The 20,291-nt window shown below is 50.0% G+C and overlaps 1 protein-coding gene across 1 annotated transcript in view; it reads left to right on the top strand.

Moving 5' to 3' along the window:
- Positions 1-20,051, top strand: part of PADI2 (peptidyl arginine deiminase 2) — a 53,957-nt gene extending 33,906 nt beyond the window's left edge. Inside the window, exons 8-16 of the mRNA XM_003934959.4 lie at positions 732-835; positions 1,609-1,720; positions 3,091-3,198; positions 6,306-6,457; positions 7,412-7,556; positions 8,280-8,373; positions 11,762-11,847; positions 15,029-15,157; positions 17,265-20,051. Of these exons, the coding sequence (XP_003935008.2) occupies positions 732-835; positions 1,609-1,720; positions 3,091-3,198; positions 6,306-6,457; positions 7,412-7,556; positions 8,280-8,373; positions 11,762-11,847; positions 15,029-15,157; positions 17,265-17,498 (1,164 nt within the window). The 3' untranslated portion in view covers positions 17,499-20,051. The remainder of the gene's footprint in view (positions 1-731; positions 836-1,608; positions 1,721-3,090; positions 3,199-6,305; positions 6,458-7,411; positions 7,557-8,279; positions 8,374-11,761; positions 11,848-15,028; positions 15,158-17,264) is intronic.
- Positions 20,052-20,291: the final 240 nt, after the last annotated feature.

The following is a 20,291-nucleotide window of genomic DNA, read 5'->3' as shown; positions in this document are numbered from 1 at the left end:
GATCACTTTAGGTCTGGAGTTTGAGACCAGCCTAGCCAACATGGTGAAACCCCATCTCTACTAAAAATACAAATATTAGCTGGGCATGGTGGTGAATGCCTATAATCCCAGCTACTCGGGAGGCTGAGGCAGGAGAATCGCTTGAACCCAGGAGGCAGAGGTTGCGGTGAGCTGAGATTGTACCACTGCACTCCAGCCTGGGCAACAGAGCGAGACTCCATCTCAAAAAAAAAAAAAAAAAAAAAAAGTCTGGACATAGCAAAACTGACCCAAAACAATGCTAATATGCTCACAGACAGATAAGGGCAAGATGCCCAGGGCAAAAACAGAGGAAGGCAGGGGGCTGGCTCAGCTGCTGTGTGGGCCGATTTCAGGAAGAGAAGTTTGATGGGACAAGATAGGACAATGACTAAGAGTGTGAACTCAGCAGCTAACTGCCTGGGTGTAAAGCCTGGCTCTACCACTTACCAACCATGTGACCTTGGGTGGGTGACAGCCCTGTGACTCGGTTTCCCCATCTGAAAAGTGAGGATCATGCAGTATCTACCTCCTGCGGTAGTCAGAAGGCAGAAATTAATTGGCACATGTAAAAGGACTTAGCACAGGCTAGATGCACAGTGAGTACTCAGGAAATGTATTCCTTGTCATCAGTTTCACCCGCTTTGGAAGGCAGGCGAGGAAAGCACCCTGACAAGACCTTTTGATCCCCACGCCTTGTCTCTCACACCCAGGACATTCCCCTGACGCCCATCTTCACAGACACCGTGATATTCCGGATTGCTCCGTGGATCATGACACCCAACATCCTGCCTCCCGTGTCGGTGTTTGTGTGCTGGTAAGGGGTGACCCCAGCCCGGAGAGGCAACGTGGCAGAGTTGCGAAGAGCTGGGTCAGATGGACTTGAGTCTAGTTCCCGGCCCAGTCACTTACCACTGTGTGACCTTGAACAACTCTCTTGGCCTCTCTGAAATGCCCACATCATAGAGTCACTGTGAGGATTAAATCAGATGAAGCAGGCAAAGCATTTATCCAAGGTCCAGCACACAGGGTATACTCTAAAAATAATAGCTGCCATTCTGTTCTCTTGCTTAATCCCTACCATGCAGTTGGCAACCTCTTATGAAGTGGAAATGCAGCAGAAATGCAGCTCGTCTGACTCATTCATTAAACAGACTTTTACTGAGCACCTATTAAGCACTAGGTCCACAGCAGCAAGATGAGAACCGAGAAAAAAGGTGCCTACAGTTAGATGACTGCCAACCCCAAAAGGGACCCCTGGAGTCCTCACATCCCTCCCAACTTCATGCCAGGCACAGCTCTTAATTGAAAATCTATGAAGTCCAGAGGTGTGAGGCATTGGGACAGGTGGGGGTGAGAGTTCCCCTCCTCATTTGATTTGTTCATGACCTTGACAAATGCCACATGAGTGGGTGGGTTTACTTGGCCTTTGATTCCAGTGGCCTTTCTAAAGGTGGCCGTGAGCACAGGTGTGGACTGGTCTGCCCAGCACAGTCCAGAGATACCAGCTGCTGTCACCGTCTCAGGGCGATGACTCCGGCCCCTCCTCACCCTTTCTCCTGGCCTCGCCTTCTTCCCCCAACTTCTCAGCATGAAGGATAATTACCTGTTCCTGAAAGAGGTGAAGAACCTGGTGGAGAAAACCAACTGTGAGCTGAAGGTCTGCTTCCAGTACATAAACCGAGGCGATCGCTGGATCCAGGTGAGGAGCCCGCGTCCAGGCTGGGAAGGACAAAGCCTCGGGGTCAGGCAAAGAAGAGCCGGCTTCATGTAAACCGCCTGGCACCCAGCAGCTCCACAGCTGGGGACTCTTCTTTCAGCTCATATCTGCACATGCGCACAAAGACACGAACATGCAAGGCAGTGCGCTGCAGTGCTGCTTCTTAGAGTAGCAAAAGATTGCAAAGCAGCCTAAACGTCCATCCGTGCGGACTGAGTAACAGGCTTCCCGGGAGCTCTGTGCAACCACTAAAACGGATGAAGCCAATCTCTTAATATGGATACAGGATGTGCTTCAAGTTAAGTTGTTACTTGAAGGAAAACATATTCAAGATGCTGCTTGCCGTTTGTTTGTTTTGTTTTGTTTTGTTTGAGATGGGGTCTCGCTCTGTCACCCAGGCTGGAGTGCAATGGCATGATCTTGGCTCACTGCAACCTCCACTTTCCAGGCCCAAGCAATCCTCCCACCTCAGCCTTCCAAGTAGCTAGGACTACAAATATGTACCACCACGCCTGGCTATTGCTTTTTAAAATGAGGTCTAGGTCAGGCATGGTGGCTCAAGCCTGTAATCCCAGCACTTTGGAAGGCTGAGGTGGGAGGATTTCCTGAGGCCAAGAATTCAAGACAAGTTTGGGCAACATAGCAAGACCCTGTCTCTAAACAAATTTTAAAATTAGCCTGGCATGGTAGTGCATAGCTGTAGTCCTAGCTACTCAAAGACTGAGGCAGGAGGATCACTTAAGCCCAGGAGTTTGAGGCTGCTGTGGGTCATAATCATGGCACTGCACTTCAGCCTGGACAAGAGAGGGAGACTCTGTTTCAAAACAAAAAAATGGGGCTGGGCACAGTGGCTCATGCCTGTAATCCCAGCGGTTTGGAAGGCTGAGGCAGGTGAATTGCCTGAGGTTGGGGATTCGGGACCATCCTGACCAACATGGAGAAACCCTGTCTCTACTAAAAATACAAAATTAGCCGGGCGTGGTGGCGCGTGCCTGTAATCCCAGCTACTCCAGAGGCTGAGGCAGGAGAATCGCTTGAACCCGGAGGCGGAGGTTTCTGTGAGCCAAGATTGGGCTATTACTCTCCGACCTGAGCATCAAGAGCGAAACTCCATCTCAAAAAAAAAAAAAATGGGGTTGATATCAGTAAGAAACCTGCTTATGATGTGCAAAGACTGCCTGTGGACACTTACGCTGCCATCATCAGTGAGAGGGAAGGCGGATGGGGCGCCAGGGGATGGGAACAATACAGCCGTTCTTCTCCTTTGCGCTCTTGTGTTTCTCGAGTTTTCTGCCCATGTGCACAAATTGTCCCTTGGGCTTGTCTAACAGCTCTCCTTGGTGTCCCTGCAGGATGAAATTGAGTTTGGCTATATCGAGGCCCCCCACAAAGGCTTCCCTGTGGTGCTGGACTCCCCCCGAGATGGAAACCTGAAGGATTTCCCTGTGAAGCAGCTCCTGGTAAGATGCTGAGGGCCACTTGGGGGTGGAGGATGATCCTGGCGACGCTCACAAGGCAGAGTGGTCAGGAGACCCTGGGCCACCTTCACACATTTGCCTGCAGCCCGGAGCCTCTGTTTCTCCTCTGCAAAATGGATCATTGGGGATAGCCACCTCTGAGGTCGTTTCCTGCTCTGATAACTGATGTTTTTCCAAAAACGTGGAGAGTTTTCTAGCGGGAAATGGGAACTAAGGGAAATAGGGTAAGACCTTGTTCCAGAGGCTCTGGCCCCTGCTGCTGCCCTTCCCCTCCAAACTGCAGAAAAGTGAGCTAAGTAAGTTTCAAAGAGGGAAAAACATGGTTATGCAATTGTCAAAAATCATAGTTTCAACTTCCAAGTTCATCAGGACCTGGAGGCTATGGTTTTCGGGTGTGTGTGTGTGTGTGTGTGTGTGTGCGTGTGCACGTATGTTTGGCTTTTTGTTTGTTTGTTTGTTTGTTTCTGAGATGGAATCTTCCTCTGTCGCCCAGGCTGCAGTGCAGTGGCGTGATCCTGGCTCACTGCAACCTCTATCTCCCAAGTTCAAGTGATTCTCCTGCCTCAGCCTCCCAAATAGCTGGGATTACAGGCACTCTCCACCACTCCCAGCTAATTATTATATTTTTAGTAGAGACAGGGTTTCACCACGTTGGACAGGCTGGTCTCCAACTCCTGACCTCAGGCGATCCACCCGTCTCGGCGTCCCAGAGTGCTGGGATTGCAGGCGTGAGCCACCGCGCCCAGCCATGTTTGTTTTTAAGCCACCTGACTCCTCCAATTCTGGAAGCCATTCTCACTCCCCTTTTAGGCCCTCAACAACCTAGTGTGTGAGGGCAGAAACGAAGTCAATCTTTCTTTCATCTTCATTCTTCTGCCCTGAACAGGCTGGAGGAGGTTTGAACAGGGCATGAAACAAGAGACTGGAGTAGGTCAGGGGACTTTTCCCAAGGTCACACACAGGACAGTGTCCCTGTTAGACACCAGGGCTGCCCAGAGCAGACCCTGTGCCAGGTTCACACAGACCCTGTGCCAGGTTCTGCCTCACATTCCTTGCCTAATGCCCACTTCACAAGGAGATACCACAGCCAATGGTGTCAGTGCAGAGCTTTGGAATGTCAGGTGGGCCAGGTCTTGAGTCCTGATTGCACCTCTTAGCAGCCATGCGACCTTGGGCAAGCAATTACCTTCCACCAGCCTCAGTTTTCTCACCTGTAAAATGGGGATAGAAATGGTATCAGTCTCACAGAATGTTGTGAAGATTGAAGGCATTATATAAGGCATCAGTGCCGTGGCTGATGTAATTACCATTATTAGCTGTTGTTATGGCTGTCATTCCCTGGCCCTGTCTTCAGTGAGCTTTCCCTAACACTGTGATGAGGAGAGTCAAAACCACCACTAGCAGCAGTTGCCACAGGAATGAGAAGAAAGGCCTTTCCAGGTCAGCACCTGCCTTCAGTATTCCAGGCTGGCCTGGTTCCAAGGCCCCAGGCCAGGCCTGGCTTTGTACTGCATGCCCGTACGAGGCTGTCGAGCCCCAGCACCCCGGCCTCAGCAAGCTCCCACGTTGCCAGCTGGGGCCTCAAGGTAAGAAAGCGCTAAGCTACTGCCATCCACCCCATGGGCTCAGCTGTCCCTTGAGCCTTTCAGCTGAGCCAGAATAAGCCACATCCTCCCACTCCACTGGATTTTGTCAGGCAAGCTTCAATCCAACCCCCGTGCTACCTCCCAAACAAGTCCCCTACATTCGTTCCCCAAAAGCCATGAAAGGAATCTTAGAATTCAGGGGCCGATGGGGTTATATCTTGTGCGCTAATTCCAGTTTTTTTTGGAGCTCTGAGTGAAGAAGGGTTCTGAGGGTTCCTCGGGGCTCGGTGGCAAGCCTGGCAGGTTAGGAGGGGGTTGAGAGGGCACGTGTCTTCATAGCTGCCATTTGTGCATGTATTGGTCAGCTTTACCAGGTGAGGCCGCAGTAACAAACCAAGCCAAAACCTCCATGACGGACAACAGCAAAGGCCTGTTTCTTGCTGGCCCTCCATGTTGATTGCTGCATGGTGGTCTGCCGCCCTGCTTCCTTAAGCCTTCCTCACTCTAGCGCTCAAGCTACCGGAGCAGCCCGGAGAAATGCCATTCTCCTAGCACAGGGAGAAGTCCAAGAGTTGGCAGACACATGCAGGGGCTCCTGTGGCTTCTGCTGTTAACTGGCATGCATCCCTTCTGCTCACATTTCATTGGCCACAGCAAGTCACGTGACCAAGTCTCACACTTGGTCAGGGAAGTATATTCGTTTTGCAGGAAGATGCCAGAAGTCACATGTCAATGGGTCAGGATGCAAAATTCTGTTACAGTGCGGAGGGTAGCAGATCTCTGGGATGAATAATACAAGCTGCCACCCTTCTTCAGGTTACCTAATCTGGTACTCCTTTTATAGATGGGGAAATGGGTCAGAGCACAGTGGCTCATGCTTGTAATCCCAGCACTTTGGGAGGCTGAGGCAGGCAGATCACTTGAGGTCAGGAGTTCGAGACCAGCCTGGGCAACACAGTGAAACCCTGTCTCTACTAAAAATACAAAAATGAGCCAGGTGTGGTGGTGTGTGCCTATAATCCCAGCCACTTGGGAGGCTGAGGCAGGAGATCACTTGAACTCTGCAGGCAGAGGCTGCAGTAAGCTGAGATCACACCACTGAACTCCAGCCTGGGTGACAGAGCAAGACTCCGTCTTAAAAAAAAAAAAACAGTTGGGGAAACTGAAAGTGCATAACGTACAATGTGGACTAATCCTGAAATCACCAATGTGTATCTGTGCTGGGGAAACAGAGGCACATGCAGATGCCACACACTCACACTCACACTTGCATTCACTCTTACACACTCACATTCTCACACTGCCACACTTACACCAAGATGCTCACACACACAGCCTCCCCAGGCCCAGGCCCAGGCCCCTGTTCTTTGGTAATCATAGGAAGACCATGGGCAAACCTCCTGGGTACCCACAGACCCAAACTGAAGGTCGTGAAAGAGGGTGGCTTGGGGACTGAGGGACCTGGCTGCAGAAGATTAATGCAGGTGTGTGCCCTCTGCCTAGGGCCCAGATTTTGGCTACGTGACCCGGGAGCCCCTCTTTGAGACTGTCACCAGCCTTGACTCATTTGGAAACCTGGAGGTCAGTCCCCCGGTGACCGTGAACGGCAAGACATACCCCCTCGGCCGCATCCTCATCGGGAGCAGCTTTCCTCTGTAAGAGAAGCCAGGCTGGGGCTGGGGGCTGTGGGAGTAGGGAGGTCACTGTTTCTCTTTCAGAGTGGCCTGGATTGCTCACACATGGAGCAAATGGCTGGGAGAATTATTCCCTCCCATGACTTCCTGTTAAGAGACCAACACTCTTGGAAAGAAAAATTAGCCTTTACATCTTCATGTGAATTAGGATCTAATATATAAATAAATAGACAAATGTCTTCCCCAAATGGAAAGGTGTATAATGAGATTATAAATCAGCTGGTTGGCTGGACACAGTGGCTCTCACCTATAATCCCAACACTTTGGGAGGCAGAGGTGGGTGGATCACGAGGTCAGGAGTTCGAGACCAGACTGGCCAACATGGTGAAAGCCCATCTCTACTAAAAATACAAAAATTAGCCAGGTTGTGGTGGCACGGGCCTGTAGTCTTAGCTACTCAGGATGTTGAGGCAGGAGAATCACTTGGACCTGGGAGGTGAAGGTTGCAGTGAGCCAAGATCACGCCACTGCACTCCAGCCTGGGCAACATAGAAAGACTCCATCCCGGGGGAAAAAAAGAGATTGAAGTGAGCAGAAGTTAATGCAGCAAAGAGGCATGCAGATGAGGGCGAATTTTGGAGCCCTCCTGTGCCCGAGCCCCCTCCAGCAGGCCGGGCGGGATTCCCGAGCAGAGAAGGTGGCCTCTCTTTAGTCACTGACACCCTCAAGGGCTGAAGCCCAGGCTCCCCGTCCTTCACACAGGCTGCAGCTAAAACTAACACCTACCTCTTTCCCCTTGGATCCAAACACCTTCCTGCCTGTGTCAGAGTCTCTTAGACCAGCCCAGTCTCCTTCCTGGGACTTCTCTGCTGATGCCAGTCTGGGTCAGGGGTAGATTCTAGAGACCACACTCCTCTCGCAGGCCCTCTGGCGAAGTGAGTAACCTTCTGAAACTCCTCTTCCTCCCTGCTCCAGGTCTGGTGGTCGGAGGATGACCAAGGTGGTGCGTGACTTCCTGAAGGCCCAGCAGGTGCAGGCGCCCGTGGAACTCTACTCAGACTGGCTGACCGTGGGCCACGTGGATGAGTTCATGACCTTCGTCCCCATCCCCGGCACAAAGGTGAGCTAGCCCCCGGATGCCGAAGTGAATAGGGCAGGGGCAAACCCATATCTTACCAGCCCCAGCAGAGGGTGAGAGCTAGAGGAATGGGACAGCATAGAGGAAGGAGGAAGTAGGCTAAAGCTGGTTTGCATGTTGTTGCTGTGGCAGGTAAAATTTTAACTCGCTAAATCCAAAAATAGTAGCATTTCAACATGTAATCAACCTACAAATTATTAACAAGAGATTTAAATTCTTTTCTCATACGAAATCGTCAAAATCTGGCAAGGATTTTACTCGTATTGTACATCTCAATTCAGACTAGCCACATCTCAAGTGTTCAGTAGTCACACAGGCTAGTGGCTGCTGCGTTGGCGGTAACGCTCTAGAGAGAAACAGGGTGTGTGCCTGTGGCACTGGAGAGAGGTTCTTTCATTTTCTTACGGGCACAACTTCGTAACCTGGAAATTCTCTGCAAATTACCTGGCTGCTTGGCAACTTGGAGAAGTTCTGTCCAAGGCTGCCTTTGGCTCTGAGCCTTGCCTTGGTGACATTGCTGTGGTGGAGGAAAGGTGAGAAATAGTCCTCTGAAGCAGAGACACTGTTCCATGCAGCCTTTGCCACTCAGCATGGAAGGCCCGACGCAACGTGCAGGCAAGGCACTGGGTCCTTGGCACAAAGCCTCCCCGTGCCCTTTGGGTGCCTTCCCGCTGCTGACCCTGCCCCCTGGACTGTCTCTTGCAGAAATTCCTGCTGCTCATGGCCAGCACTGCAGCCTGCTACAAGCTCTTCCGAGAGAAGCAGAAGGATGGCCACGGAGAGGCCATCATGTTCAAAGGTGAGTGGCCACAGGGCCTTGGCGGGAAGTGGCGAGCTGGAGGCCCCAGAGAGACCCTCGGGAGGATGGGGCGGATGAGCACTTCGTCCCTGAGCACCCAGCTCCACTTCCCTAGGCGTCTGGCCTGATCCGGGGTTTGTGAGGTTGCTACGGTGGGAAGCAGCTCCGGTCTCCTGTGACCCTTGCTGTGGTCAGGTAAACCGTGAGCTGCCCACAGCACCTTAGTGTCACTAGCAGTGCACAGCGGAGCTTCAGGACCTAGTGTGTACTTTAAATGGCACCAGACCCAGAGGAGGGTTAAATGCTTGAAAACCGACACATGGCTGGGTCTGGTGGCTCATGCCTACAATCCCAACACCTTGGGAGGCTGAAGCAGGAGGATTGCTTGAGGCCAGGAGTTCGAGACCAATCTGTGCAACATAGCGAGACCCCATCCCTATAATTAAAAGAAAAATTCTTTTTTGAGAAAGAGTTTCACTCTTGTTGCCCAGGCTGGAGTGCAATGGCGCAATCTCTGCTCACTACAACCTCTGCCTCCCGGATTCAAGTGATTCTCTTGCCTCAGCCTCCCAAGTAGCTATGATTACAGGCATGTGCCACCATGCCCAGCTAATTTTTTGTATTTAGTAGAGACAGGGTTTCACCATGTTGGTCAGGCTGGTCTCGAACTCCAGACCTCAGATGATCCACTCGCCTTGGCCTCCCAAAGTGCTGGGATTATAGCTGTGAGACACTGCGCCCAGCCTCCCTATAATAAAAATTTTGAAAAAGAGCCGGGCGCGGTGGCTCAAGCTTGTAATCCCAGCACTTTGGGAGGCCAAGGCGGGTGGATCACAAGGTCGAGAGATCGAGACCATCCTGGTCAACATGGTGAAACCCCGTCTCTACTATAAATACAAAAAATTAGCTGGGCATGGTGGCACGTGCTGTAATCCCAGCTACTCAGGAGGCTGAGGCAGGAGAATTGCCTCAACCCAGGAGGCGGAGGTTGCGGTGAGCCGAGATCACGCCATTGCACTCCAGCCTGGGTAACAAGAGCGAAACTCTGTCTCAAAAAAAAAAAAAATTTTGAAAAAGAAAACTGATGTGCAATCTGCATTCAAGAAGCTTGTATTTTAGAAAGAGAGATAGAGAGAAAAATAGAGACAATACAATTTAGAGACAGGAAGAAAAGTGGACTTTGGTGAGCAAAAGGCATGGTCAGACACTGTTGCTGCCAGACCAGGAGTGAGACATTATCTTCTACATTTAGACGTTCATATAATTGGGACAGACATAGATGGGGTGAGGTTTGCATTTGAATTAATCATGGAAAGAGGGAAAGATGATCGGGTGGAGACAGGCAGCCAGGTTAGAGACACCGTGCCGATTCTTCGTACTTTTTTTTTTCTTTTTCAAATTCTATTTTAGATTTAGGGGGTACCCTGCAGGTTTGTTACCTGGGTGTATTGTGTGATTTGGCATATGAATGATCCCATCACCCAATTCCAGAGCATTGTAGCCAACAGTTAGTCATTCAACTCTTTCCCTCCTCTGTCCCTCCTGACTCTAGCAGTCCCCAGTGTCTGCTGCTGCTATCCCTATGTCCAATACCTTTTTCATTGTTATAAAATATACCTACTCTAACACATTTGTCATTTTAACCATTGGTAAGGACACAGTTCCGAGACATTAAATACATCTATGATGCTGACTAACCATCAACACTCTCTATATCCATTATACATTTTTTTCTTCAGTTACTTTTGTCACTTTCAGGTTGGTATCCATAATGTATCTCATGCCTGAAAGCCTGAGTTCCTGCAGCTGAGTGATACTTACATGACTGTCCCCCAGATCCAAAGACCGTGTTCCTGCCACTGGTGTCTAAGACAGACAAGATGAATTTAACTCCACCGCCCTTTTTTAATTCCCCACCGATGGAAAGTTTGTTCTCGGACTGGCAAGCTCGAGTCTTGACTTTCCTTTCTAGTAGTAAACAAACTCTCAAAAACTATCCATAGGATATAGGGACCATTATTTTTATATAAATGGGGCAAGCAGTGGTGTGGAAACAGCTCAGACACAGGGTCTGAGAGCCCCCAGACCTCTCTTTGTGTTTTAGAAAGAGAGATAAAAAGAGACATAGATATAACACAGCTTGGGGACAGGAAGAAAAGTGGACTTGGATGGGCAAAAGGCATGGTCAGACATCGTCGCTGTCGGTCCAGGTGTGAGACATTATCTCTTGGATTTAGACATTCACATAATTGGGACAGACAGAGAGAGGATGTGCAGATGCACAGTCAGCAGGACTAGAAGCACACAGGAGACCTGGGGAGGAAGGCGAACCAGGTGATGCCAAAGAGCCACGTTCCCCGCTGGACCAGAGCCCACAACGTGTGGGGAAAACACATCCCTTTAAAAGATGTTAAAAACTGCAGACTTGCCCTCCAGAAAAATGCTTATGGGAACATGTCCCCTGACCTTGGATCAGTTTTAGAAAATCACAGACCCCTAAAGTCTTCAGTCTCTACATGGACCCACCCTTCTGAGTCCCTAAGCCTCAAAGATTACATCCAGCTTATAGCTGGGCATCTTTGTTGCTGTCCAGCTATAAATCTGAGAAGTGCAAACCCCTTAAGGCCAGGGGTTTGCCTCCCAGATGAGGCAAAAAAAAATAATAATAATAGGTTAAGAGCATAGGCTCTGGAATCAGACTCCCTGATCTGTACCCCAACTCTGCCACTTGCTAGATGTGAGACCTGGAACAAGTCACATAACTTCTCCATGCCTCAGTTTCCTCATTTCTCAGGGTAGTAATTACCCCATGGAAATGTGGGGAGGATCCATGAGTTAATTCGATATAAAGTGTTTAGAAGAGTGTCGGCCACATAGTAGGTGCTCATTGAGGGTTAGGCATTACTAATCAAGCTGGAAGCCACATAAGCCATCACGTGGTATGGGAGGTAGACACAGGCCACTCCAGGGCAGCAGCCAAGCTGAGGCAGCTCTGGAAAACAGAAGGGTGACCCCTCCGGCCATGCTGCTTCCGCCACACTCATGCTGGTCAGCTGCCCACCCTTAGATGCAAGCTCTAGGTGGGCGAACCGGGGGATATTTGTGCCACCCCCAGTCCCACTGGCCAGAGCGACAGCAAGGCAGCTACCACCACTGTCCTGGCTCAGATGTCATGGTCAACCCTGGAGAAAAGAGTGTGTTGTGCCCTCCTCGAGCAAAGAGGAAGGCCCGATTTCCCCTTGGAGTGCCCTCCTGTGATCCAGCCTCTCCCCAGCCCCATCTCCCCCATTCCAGCAGTTAGCCCAGGGACTGGGGAGTCTTGGCAAAAGGGGAGCACCCAGTGTGGGCCTCTAAAGCTTGACCATCCCCTGTCGTTTGACCCCCACAGGCTTGGGTGGGATGAGCAGCAAGCGAATCACCATCAACAAGATCCTGTCCAACGAGAGCCTCGTGCAGGAGAACCTGTACTTCCAGGTGACGGCGGGGCAGGGGCGCAACTGGTGCCGGGGTGCAGGGCCAGAGGGTCCCTGGGAGGGATGAGGCTCATGCCCTCACATCCTTGGGGCTCCCATAGACAATGGCTAAGGGCTCAGGGACTCCTGACCCAGAGCACAGCAGCACAGGGACGAGCCTCCACCGCCATTCAGCCAGCCTCCTTGCTTTGCTCCTGGGCTAAAGTCCCAGGGTTCAAGGAGTGACAGAGGCAATGTGCAGAGACTAGAGGCACACAGGAGACCTGGGAAGAAAGGTGAACCAGGCGATGCCAAAGATCCACGCTCTCCACTGGACCAGAGCCCACAACGTGTGGGAAAAGCACGCCCCTTTAAAAGATGATCAAAGCTATAGACTTGCCCTCAGAAAAATGCTTATATGAACATATTCCCTGAATCTTGATCAGTTTCAGAAGATCACAGATCCCCACAGTTTTCTGTCTCTGCATGGACCCTCCCTTCTGAGTCCCTAAGCCTCAAAGATTACATCCAGAAGTGGAAACCGTCATATTTTATGAATTAAGTCTCTATGTATTTGCATGGGCATATTTAAGAGGACTAAGAAAAAAAACTTTAAAAGCAGAAAACAGCCAAGTGCAGTGGCTCATGCCTGTAATCCCAGGACTTTGGGAGGCCGAGGCAGGCGGATCCCCTGAGGTAGGAGTTCGAGACCAGCCTGACCAATATGGTGAAACCCCGTCTTAAAAAAAAAAAAAAAAATTTTAAAGAAAAGCGGAAAACAACTCAAACTGGTTTAAACAAAAAGGCATAATTTGCTCATGTAAGTAGAAAGTCGAGCAGTGATATGAATTTCAGGCACAGTTTGAGTAGGGCTCCAGCTCCATTTCTCTGCACTGAAGGTAGGAATGTGACTGCAACAGTTCAAGGCCTCACATGCACCCAGCACACCATCTACAAAGAGAGAGGGCTGTTTTGTTGTTCTTGTTTTGTTTTGGGTCTTTTTCATGTTGTTTTTGTTTGTTCATTTTTTGTTTTGTTTTCTTTTTTTTTTTTTTTGAGGCAGAGTTTCGCTCTTGTTACCCAGGCTGGAGTGCAATGGCGTGACCTCGGCTCACCGCAACCTCCGCCTCCTGGGTTCAGGCAATTCTCCTGCCTCAGCCTCCTAAGTAGCTGGGATTACAGGCACCCGCCGCCATGCCCAGCTAATTTTTAGTATTTTTAGTAGAGACGGGGTTTCACCATGTTGACCAGGATGGTCTCGATCTCTTGACCTCGTGATCCACCCGCCTCAGCCTCCCAAAGTGCTGGGATTACAGGCTTGAGCCACCGTGCCCGGCCTCTTTTCTTTTTTTTTAAAGACAGGGTTTCACCATGTTGGTCAGGCTGGTCTTGAACGCCTGTCCTCTGGCGATCAGCCCGCCTTGGCCTCCAAAGTGCTGGGATTACAGGTGTGAGCCACCACGTTCAGCCCTGTTTTTGGTTTTCTTACAGTCTCCTCTGCTGCCCAGGCTGGAGTACAGTGGAGCTATCTCAGCTCACTGCAACCTCCGTCTCCCGGGTTCAAGCAATTCTCCTGCCTCAGCCTCCTGAGTAGCTGACTACAGGTGCATGCCACCTTGCCCAGCTGATTTTTTGTATTTTTAGTAGAGACGGGTTTTCACCATGTCGGTCAGGCTGGTCTCAAACTCCTGACCTCGTGATCCACCTGCCTCAGCCTCCTAAAGTGCTGGGATGACAGGCATAAGCCACCACACTGAGCCAAGAGAGACGTCTTGTATGCCCCGACAATTGACCAAGAGCTTGCATTTTACTGATTAGGGCAACCTGAACCAATGTCTGTGGCCACAGGAATTCCATACGTTGTTTGGCTTGATCCTGGGCTACTGCCTGTCTCTGAGCCAATCACTGGAGCAGGGAGGTAGAGACGAGAATCCAATACTTAGCTTTCACCTGGAGGTGGAGGTGGGGCCAGTCCAACCCAGCAACATAGTGTGGCATGGCAAGAGGAAGTGGGTGGAGTGAGTGCTGGGGAAGCAACAGAAGGCCCACTGAAATTCACAGCACTTACTGTCTATTTAGAACTTGACTTGATTGACTGATTGATTTTTGAGATGGTGTCTCACTCTGTCACCCAGGCTGGAGTGCAGTGGCAGGATCTTGGCTCACTGCAACCTCCATCTCCCAGGTTCAAGCAATTCCCCTGCCTCAGCCTCCTGAGTAGCTGGGATTCCAGGCATGAGCCACCACACCCAGCTAATTTTTGTATTTTTAGTAGAGACGGGATTTCACCATGTTGGCCAGGCTGGTCTTGAACTCCTGACCTTGTGATCTGCCCACCTCGGCCCCCCAAAGTGCTGGGGTTGCTGGCATGAGCCACTGCGCCCAGCTGGATGTTAACTTTATTACAACTGTCCCCCCCCACCCCATGGTCATTTCTTGGCATCAGGTAGATTTGAAGCCAAATTGTGCCACCCCCTCACTTGGGGCATTAGGACCATGGGCACCTCACTAAGGCTGTCTTTGGGTCTCTCATCTCTAAAAAGGGGATAGTGGGGGTTGGACACAGTGTCTCATGCCTGTAATCTCAGTACTTTGGGAAGCCAAAGTGGGAGGATTGCTTAAGGCCAGGGGTTTGAGACTAGCCTGGGCAACATATTAAGACCTGTCTCTACAAAAAAATAAATAAATGAAAATTTTTTCCTTTTGATTTGGGTAGAAGAAAGGAAAAAAGAAAAATTTTAAAAAGAAAAAATTTAAAGGGGATAATAATAGCATCTATATCACAGGGCTGGAGCTTAAATAAGTAATCTACGTAATGCACTTGGAACAGTACCAGACACATGTACACGTTAGCTTTTGTTATTGCCAAAGTCATCAGTGTTATCCTCAGCTCATGAGGTGGCCCGAGGGGTCACTGAGGTGCTGTGTGGGAAGCAGTTAGCACAGGGACCCCCTCTAGAGAGTGCTCGGTAAATGGCAGCCTGTACTCTGACGTCTGTGACCTTCCTCTGCCCTGTTATTGTGACTGTTCTTCCTGAACCCCAGTGGACAGGGCTGGGGAGAGGCTCCAGAGGCACCCGCTGAGTGTTAGAGGTCTCTCTGGAATGCCAGGGCCCCTGGCCTGGTGCTGCAGACGGGTGGAATGACAAAGTGTCAGGTGTGTGTCCCTCACCCGCATGCCCTCCCTCCCTTCTCCTACCTAGCGCTGCCTGGACTGGAACCGTGACATCCTCAAGAAGGAGCTGGGACTGACAGAACAGGACATCATTGACCTGCCTGCTCTGTTCAAAATGGATGAGGACCACCGTGCCAGAGCCTTCTTCCCAAACATGGTGAGGCCCTGCAGACCCCAACCCTCGCCTCATGCCAGTACGGGGCAGCCAGATCCAGAATGACCCCTCAGCTGAGGCTATCCAATGGGGAGGCCCAGGTCTCAATCTGGCTGAGCTGCTCTGTGACCTCACCTCAGGCACTTACCCTCTCTGAGCCTCCATTTCCTCCTAAGGGTGATATGCTTGTCCTAGCTGCTTCACTGGGATATTGGGAACCCTTTTCCTTAACAGATAGGAAAGTGCTGTGCAAAAGATTAAAAGTCCTTTATGTACAGGAGGGATTCCTGTTACATAGAGGTGAGTCTTCCATAACATAGAAAGAGGTTACAACAATACACATGTGTACATGGACACAGATATACACATACCTGTGCAAAGAAACATGTGCACTCATGGACACATATAGACACACACGCACACAGAAACACGTGCACTCATGGACACATATATACACATGCACACAGACACACGTGCACGCATGGACACATATAGACACACATGCACACAGAAACACACGTGCACTCATGGACACATATACACATGCACACAGAAACACCTGTGCACTCATGGACACATATACACATGCACACAGAAACGTGCACTCATGGACACATATATACACACATGCACACAGAAACACGTGCACTCATGGACACATATATACATATGCCAACAGAAACACGTGCACTCATGGACACATAGACACACATGCACACAGAAACACATGTGCACTCATGGACACACGTAGACACACATGCACACAGAAACACGTGCACGCGTGGACACATATAGACACATGCACACAGAAACACGTGCACTCATGGACACATATATACACATGCACACAGAAACACATGCACTCATGGACACATATAGACATACATGCACACAGAAACACGTGCACTCATGGACACATATAGACACACATGCACACAGAAACACATGTGCACTCATGGACACATATAGACATACATGCACACAGAAACACGTGCACTCATGGACACATATATACACATGCACACAGAAACATGTGCATGCATGGACACATATACATATATGCACACAGAAACACATGTGCATGCATGGACACATATATACACATGCACACAGAAACACGTGCACACATGGACACATATATACACACATGCACACAGAAACGTGCATGCATGGACACATACACACATGCACACAGGAACACATGTGCATGCATGAATATATAAACACATGCACACGGAAACACGTGCACACATGGACATATATACACACACAGAAACATGTGCACTCATGGACACATACACAGGAACACAGAAACATGTGCATGCATGGACATATATACACACATGCACACACAGAAATGTGCACACATGGGCATGTATACATGTGCACACAGAAACACGTGCACACATGGACACATATATACACACATGCACACAGAAATACATGCATGCATGGACATATACACACATGCACACAGAAACACGTGCAGGCATGGACATATATACATGTGTGCACACACAGAAACACACATCACTCAGACATATATACACACATGCACACAGAAACATGTGCATGCATGGACACATATACACACAGGCACACAGAAACACGTGCACACATGTACATATATACACCCGTGCACACACAGAAACACACTTGCATGCATGGACACATATACACACAGGCACACAGAAACACGTGCATGCATGGACATATATACACCCATGCACACACACAAACACACTTGCATGCATGGACACATATATACACACACACAGATACTCGTGCATGCACAAATGCATACATATCATACGTGTGTGCACATTCACACATATGTACATGTACACACTGATAAATGCACACAGCCGTGTATACATACATGTACAGACATATGCAAATGCTTTTGCACACACATACATACAGAGGCAGATTGCCTGGTTTTCTGCCTTAGCTCTGCCATTTGTGAGTGACTTAGCCCTGCTCCGTGTCTATCCAGTCACCGTTCCTACTTCACAGGGTTGCTGTGAGGGTTCAATGAGCTTAGGACAGGCATGTGTGTAGTAAATGCTCACTAAGTGGAAGCTGTTGCCACCACAATCCACCTTCACAGGTGAACATGATCGTGCTGGACAAGGACCTAGGCATCCCCAAGCCATTCGGGCCGCACGTGGAGGAGGAGTGCTGCCTGGAGGTGCACGTGCGCGGCCTCCTGGAGCCCCTGGGCCTCGAGTGCACCTTCATTGACGACATTTCTGCCTACCACAAGTTTCTGGGGGAAGTCCACTGCGGCACCAACGTCCGCAGGAAGCCCTTCGCCTTCAAGTGGTGGCACATGGTGCCCTGACCTGCCGGGATCCCTGGTGTTTGCCTCCTTCCCTGAGTTCTCCAGACCCCTCACGCACCCAGAGCCTTCTGCTGCCATAGACTGGACAGCCCCGCTGGGAGACCTTTGGGATGTGGGGTGGGATTTGGGGTATCTGTGCCTTGCCCTTCCCGAGAAGGGCCTCAATGGTCATCTGAAGCCATCCTCAGTGAGCCTCGACTCTGTCCCTGCTGAAAATAGCTGGGCCAGTGTCTCTAGAGCCCCGACACAGGAACAAAATGAAACACAGCAAACCATATGCCCAAATCGTTCCCCCAAGAATTTTTAGTCTCTAGTCCAACACCACTGAATGAGGGGAGAAGGGAAGGAGATTCTGGGATCGCCAGTTCTTCCAGCAGCCATGCTCTGAAAATCAAGGTAAAACCCAGGAAAAGGGACCCCAGGATCCCAGACGTATCTTGAACTGCCATCGTCATTTCAAAGCCACCTCCCTCAGGGCCTCCAGGTGGCCACCCCCAATTATTCATTCCTTACCAACCTCTCAAATCCTCTCGGCTTCCTCTCTGCAGTGTGGACACTGTTGGCTAGCCCTCCCCACTCCCTGAGGGTCCAGTAAGTTAGTTTAGAACCTTCCTGGAAACATTTCACCTGAGCAGGCTTCCCCACGCATGGGATGCTCCTCTTGCCTCGTCTGTCTCATGGATGCAGTCTCCCCTAGATGCATGAGGTTGCTTCCCAGAACAGCATACTTGCGGCATGAGAGTTCAACGTGTAAAGATGCCCCTGGTCAGCCACATCCATCTTCTCTTGCCTGGCCCTTGATTCTCTGGCCAGTCCCTGACCTTCCTCCTCTCACTGCCTCGGCCTTCTTCCTTTTTATTCCTGATGCCATCTGTCCAGGCAGCTAGGCAAGAACTTGTTCACCAGCAACCAGATTCAGGCCTTCCCAGGGCATCATAAATGACATCAGATCCAATATGTAAGGACCCTGGTCTACCCTCCGGCCCAGCAGCCAGTTCTGGGTCAGCTGCCAGCTTAGGGATGGTTTGATTATCCCATTGAAATTCACCAGTGCATTTGCCAAAGACCCTCTCATTTGGACATACCCAGATTCATTCCCTGGCTTCAACTAAAAGACACAGCTTCAATCTTTAAAAGTTTCTTTAGGGCCAGAAGAATTAGTGAATTATAATCACATTGTGAAGAACCAATTTACAACCAATGAACAGGTTATAATATAATTTACATTCTTGGAGGAACAAGATTTTCATCTGGGATTATTTCATTCAACCACTCAACAAACATTTGTTGTGTGCCCCTAAACAACAGGCATGGTGTTAGGCTCTGCAAACACAGTGGTTAGTAGCAATCTGGACCTGATCCCTACTAGCATGGAACCCATCAGTCCCCGACATGCAAAGCCCGCATTTAAAGGCCAGCTTCTGCCCCTTCAGTGATGCTCTCTTTAGAAATGCCAGTCTAGGACAGGCGTGGTGGCTCATGCCTGTAATCCAGCACTTTGGGAGGCCAAAGTGGGCAGATCACAAGGTCAGGGGTTCAAGACCAGACTGGCCAACATGGTGAAACCCCATCTCTGCTAAAAATACAAAAATTAGCAGGGCATGGTGGTGGGTGCCTGTAATCCCCGCTACTCGGGAGGCTGAGGCAGCAGAATCACTTTAACCTGGGAGGCAGAGGTTGCAATGAACTGAGATTGCACCACTGCACTCCAGCCTGGCAACAGAGTGAGATTCCGTCTCAAAAAAAAAAAAAAAAAAAAAAAAAGAAATGCCAGTTCACTATATTCAGAAATCCACAGGGCACAAAACTTTCAGCAAGTCACTGTCTTGGTGAAATGGGAGGTGGGGGAGTCTTCTTTAAACAGGCCCCCTTCCCATCTAGCTGGGCAGTACCACCCATCCAATGAGTCCCCAGAGCCTCTAGAAGCTGCTGTCCGCTCTCTGGGGACAGACAGCAGCTCCTCCCTTTGGAGGCCAAAGCCCCAGATCGCTCCAATCCCAGAGCTGAAAACATCAAGTGCCTTTTTGAGGGTGTCTATCTGGAGACCTAGAGTTTGTCATGTGTGTGTGTTTGGTTAATGTGGGTTTATGGGCTTTCTTTCATTTTTTTTTTCTAGTCTATATTAGAGGAAAATGAGCACCTCCCACGTGCAGAAAGCGTGTCTTTATAGATTTTTCTAAGGCTTTCCCCAATGATATCGGTAATTTCTGATGTTTCTGAAGCTCCTAGGACTCACACACCCATTCCCGTCTCCCTTGTCCACCCAGTGTGACAGTCTTCGGTGTGGACGTACCCCCGTGGACTCATGGCTCTTCCCCACCCCCCTTTCTATAAATGTAGGCCTAGAATGTGCTTCTCTTGCAAAACTCAGCCAAGTTCCTGTTTCCATCTTGATGTTGAAATATCTTACGTAAGAGGGCAGGGGATGTTGTGAATGTGGCAAGAAGAACACAGTTTCAAATTTCTGGAGAAGAGGCTGTGGTGGAGATCTAAAGATGTTTAGGGAAGAGCTCGACTAAAGAACAATAAAATAAATGGTCCAAGGGGAAGTCACGTGGCTGTTGGTGTGATGTTCTTTACTGCTTCATAGACAAGGCCTGGAGTGAGGCAAGCCACACACTGGGCCCTCCTAGTCCTGCAGCCCCTGCTGTTCTTGGCACAGGGTCTGGGCTGTCAGCATAGGGATCTCGAGAGTTCGGAATCACCCACGCATTCAGTGGCTGCATATTACATGGCCATCACCCAAGGTCAAGACCGGTACCCTCAATAAAGCCTATGTTGTTCTGTTGGGGT

The sequence above is a fragment of the Saimiri boliviensis genome, chromosome 11, assembly GCF_048565385.1.
Source record: "Saimiri boliviensis isolate mSaiBol1 chromosome 11, mSaiBol1.pri, whole genome shotgun sequence".
NCBI lineage: Eukaryota > Metazoa > Chordata > Mammalia > Primates > Cebidae > Saimiri > Saimiri boliviensis.
The sequence above is the reverse complement of the archived record's forward strand: the minus strand, read 5'-3'. Positions and strand labels throughout refer to the sequence as shown.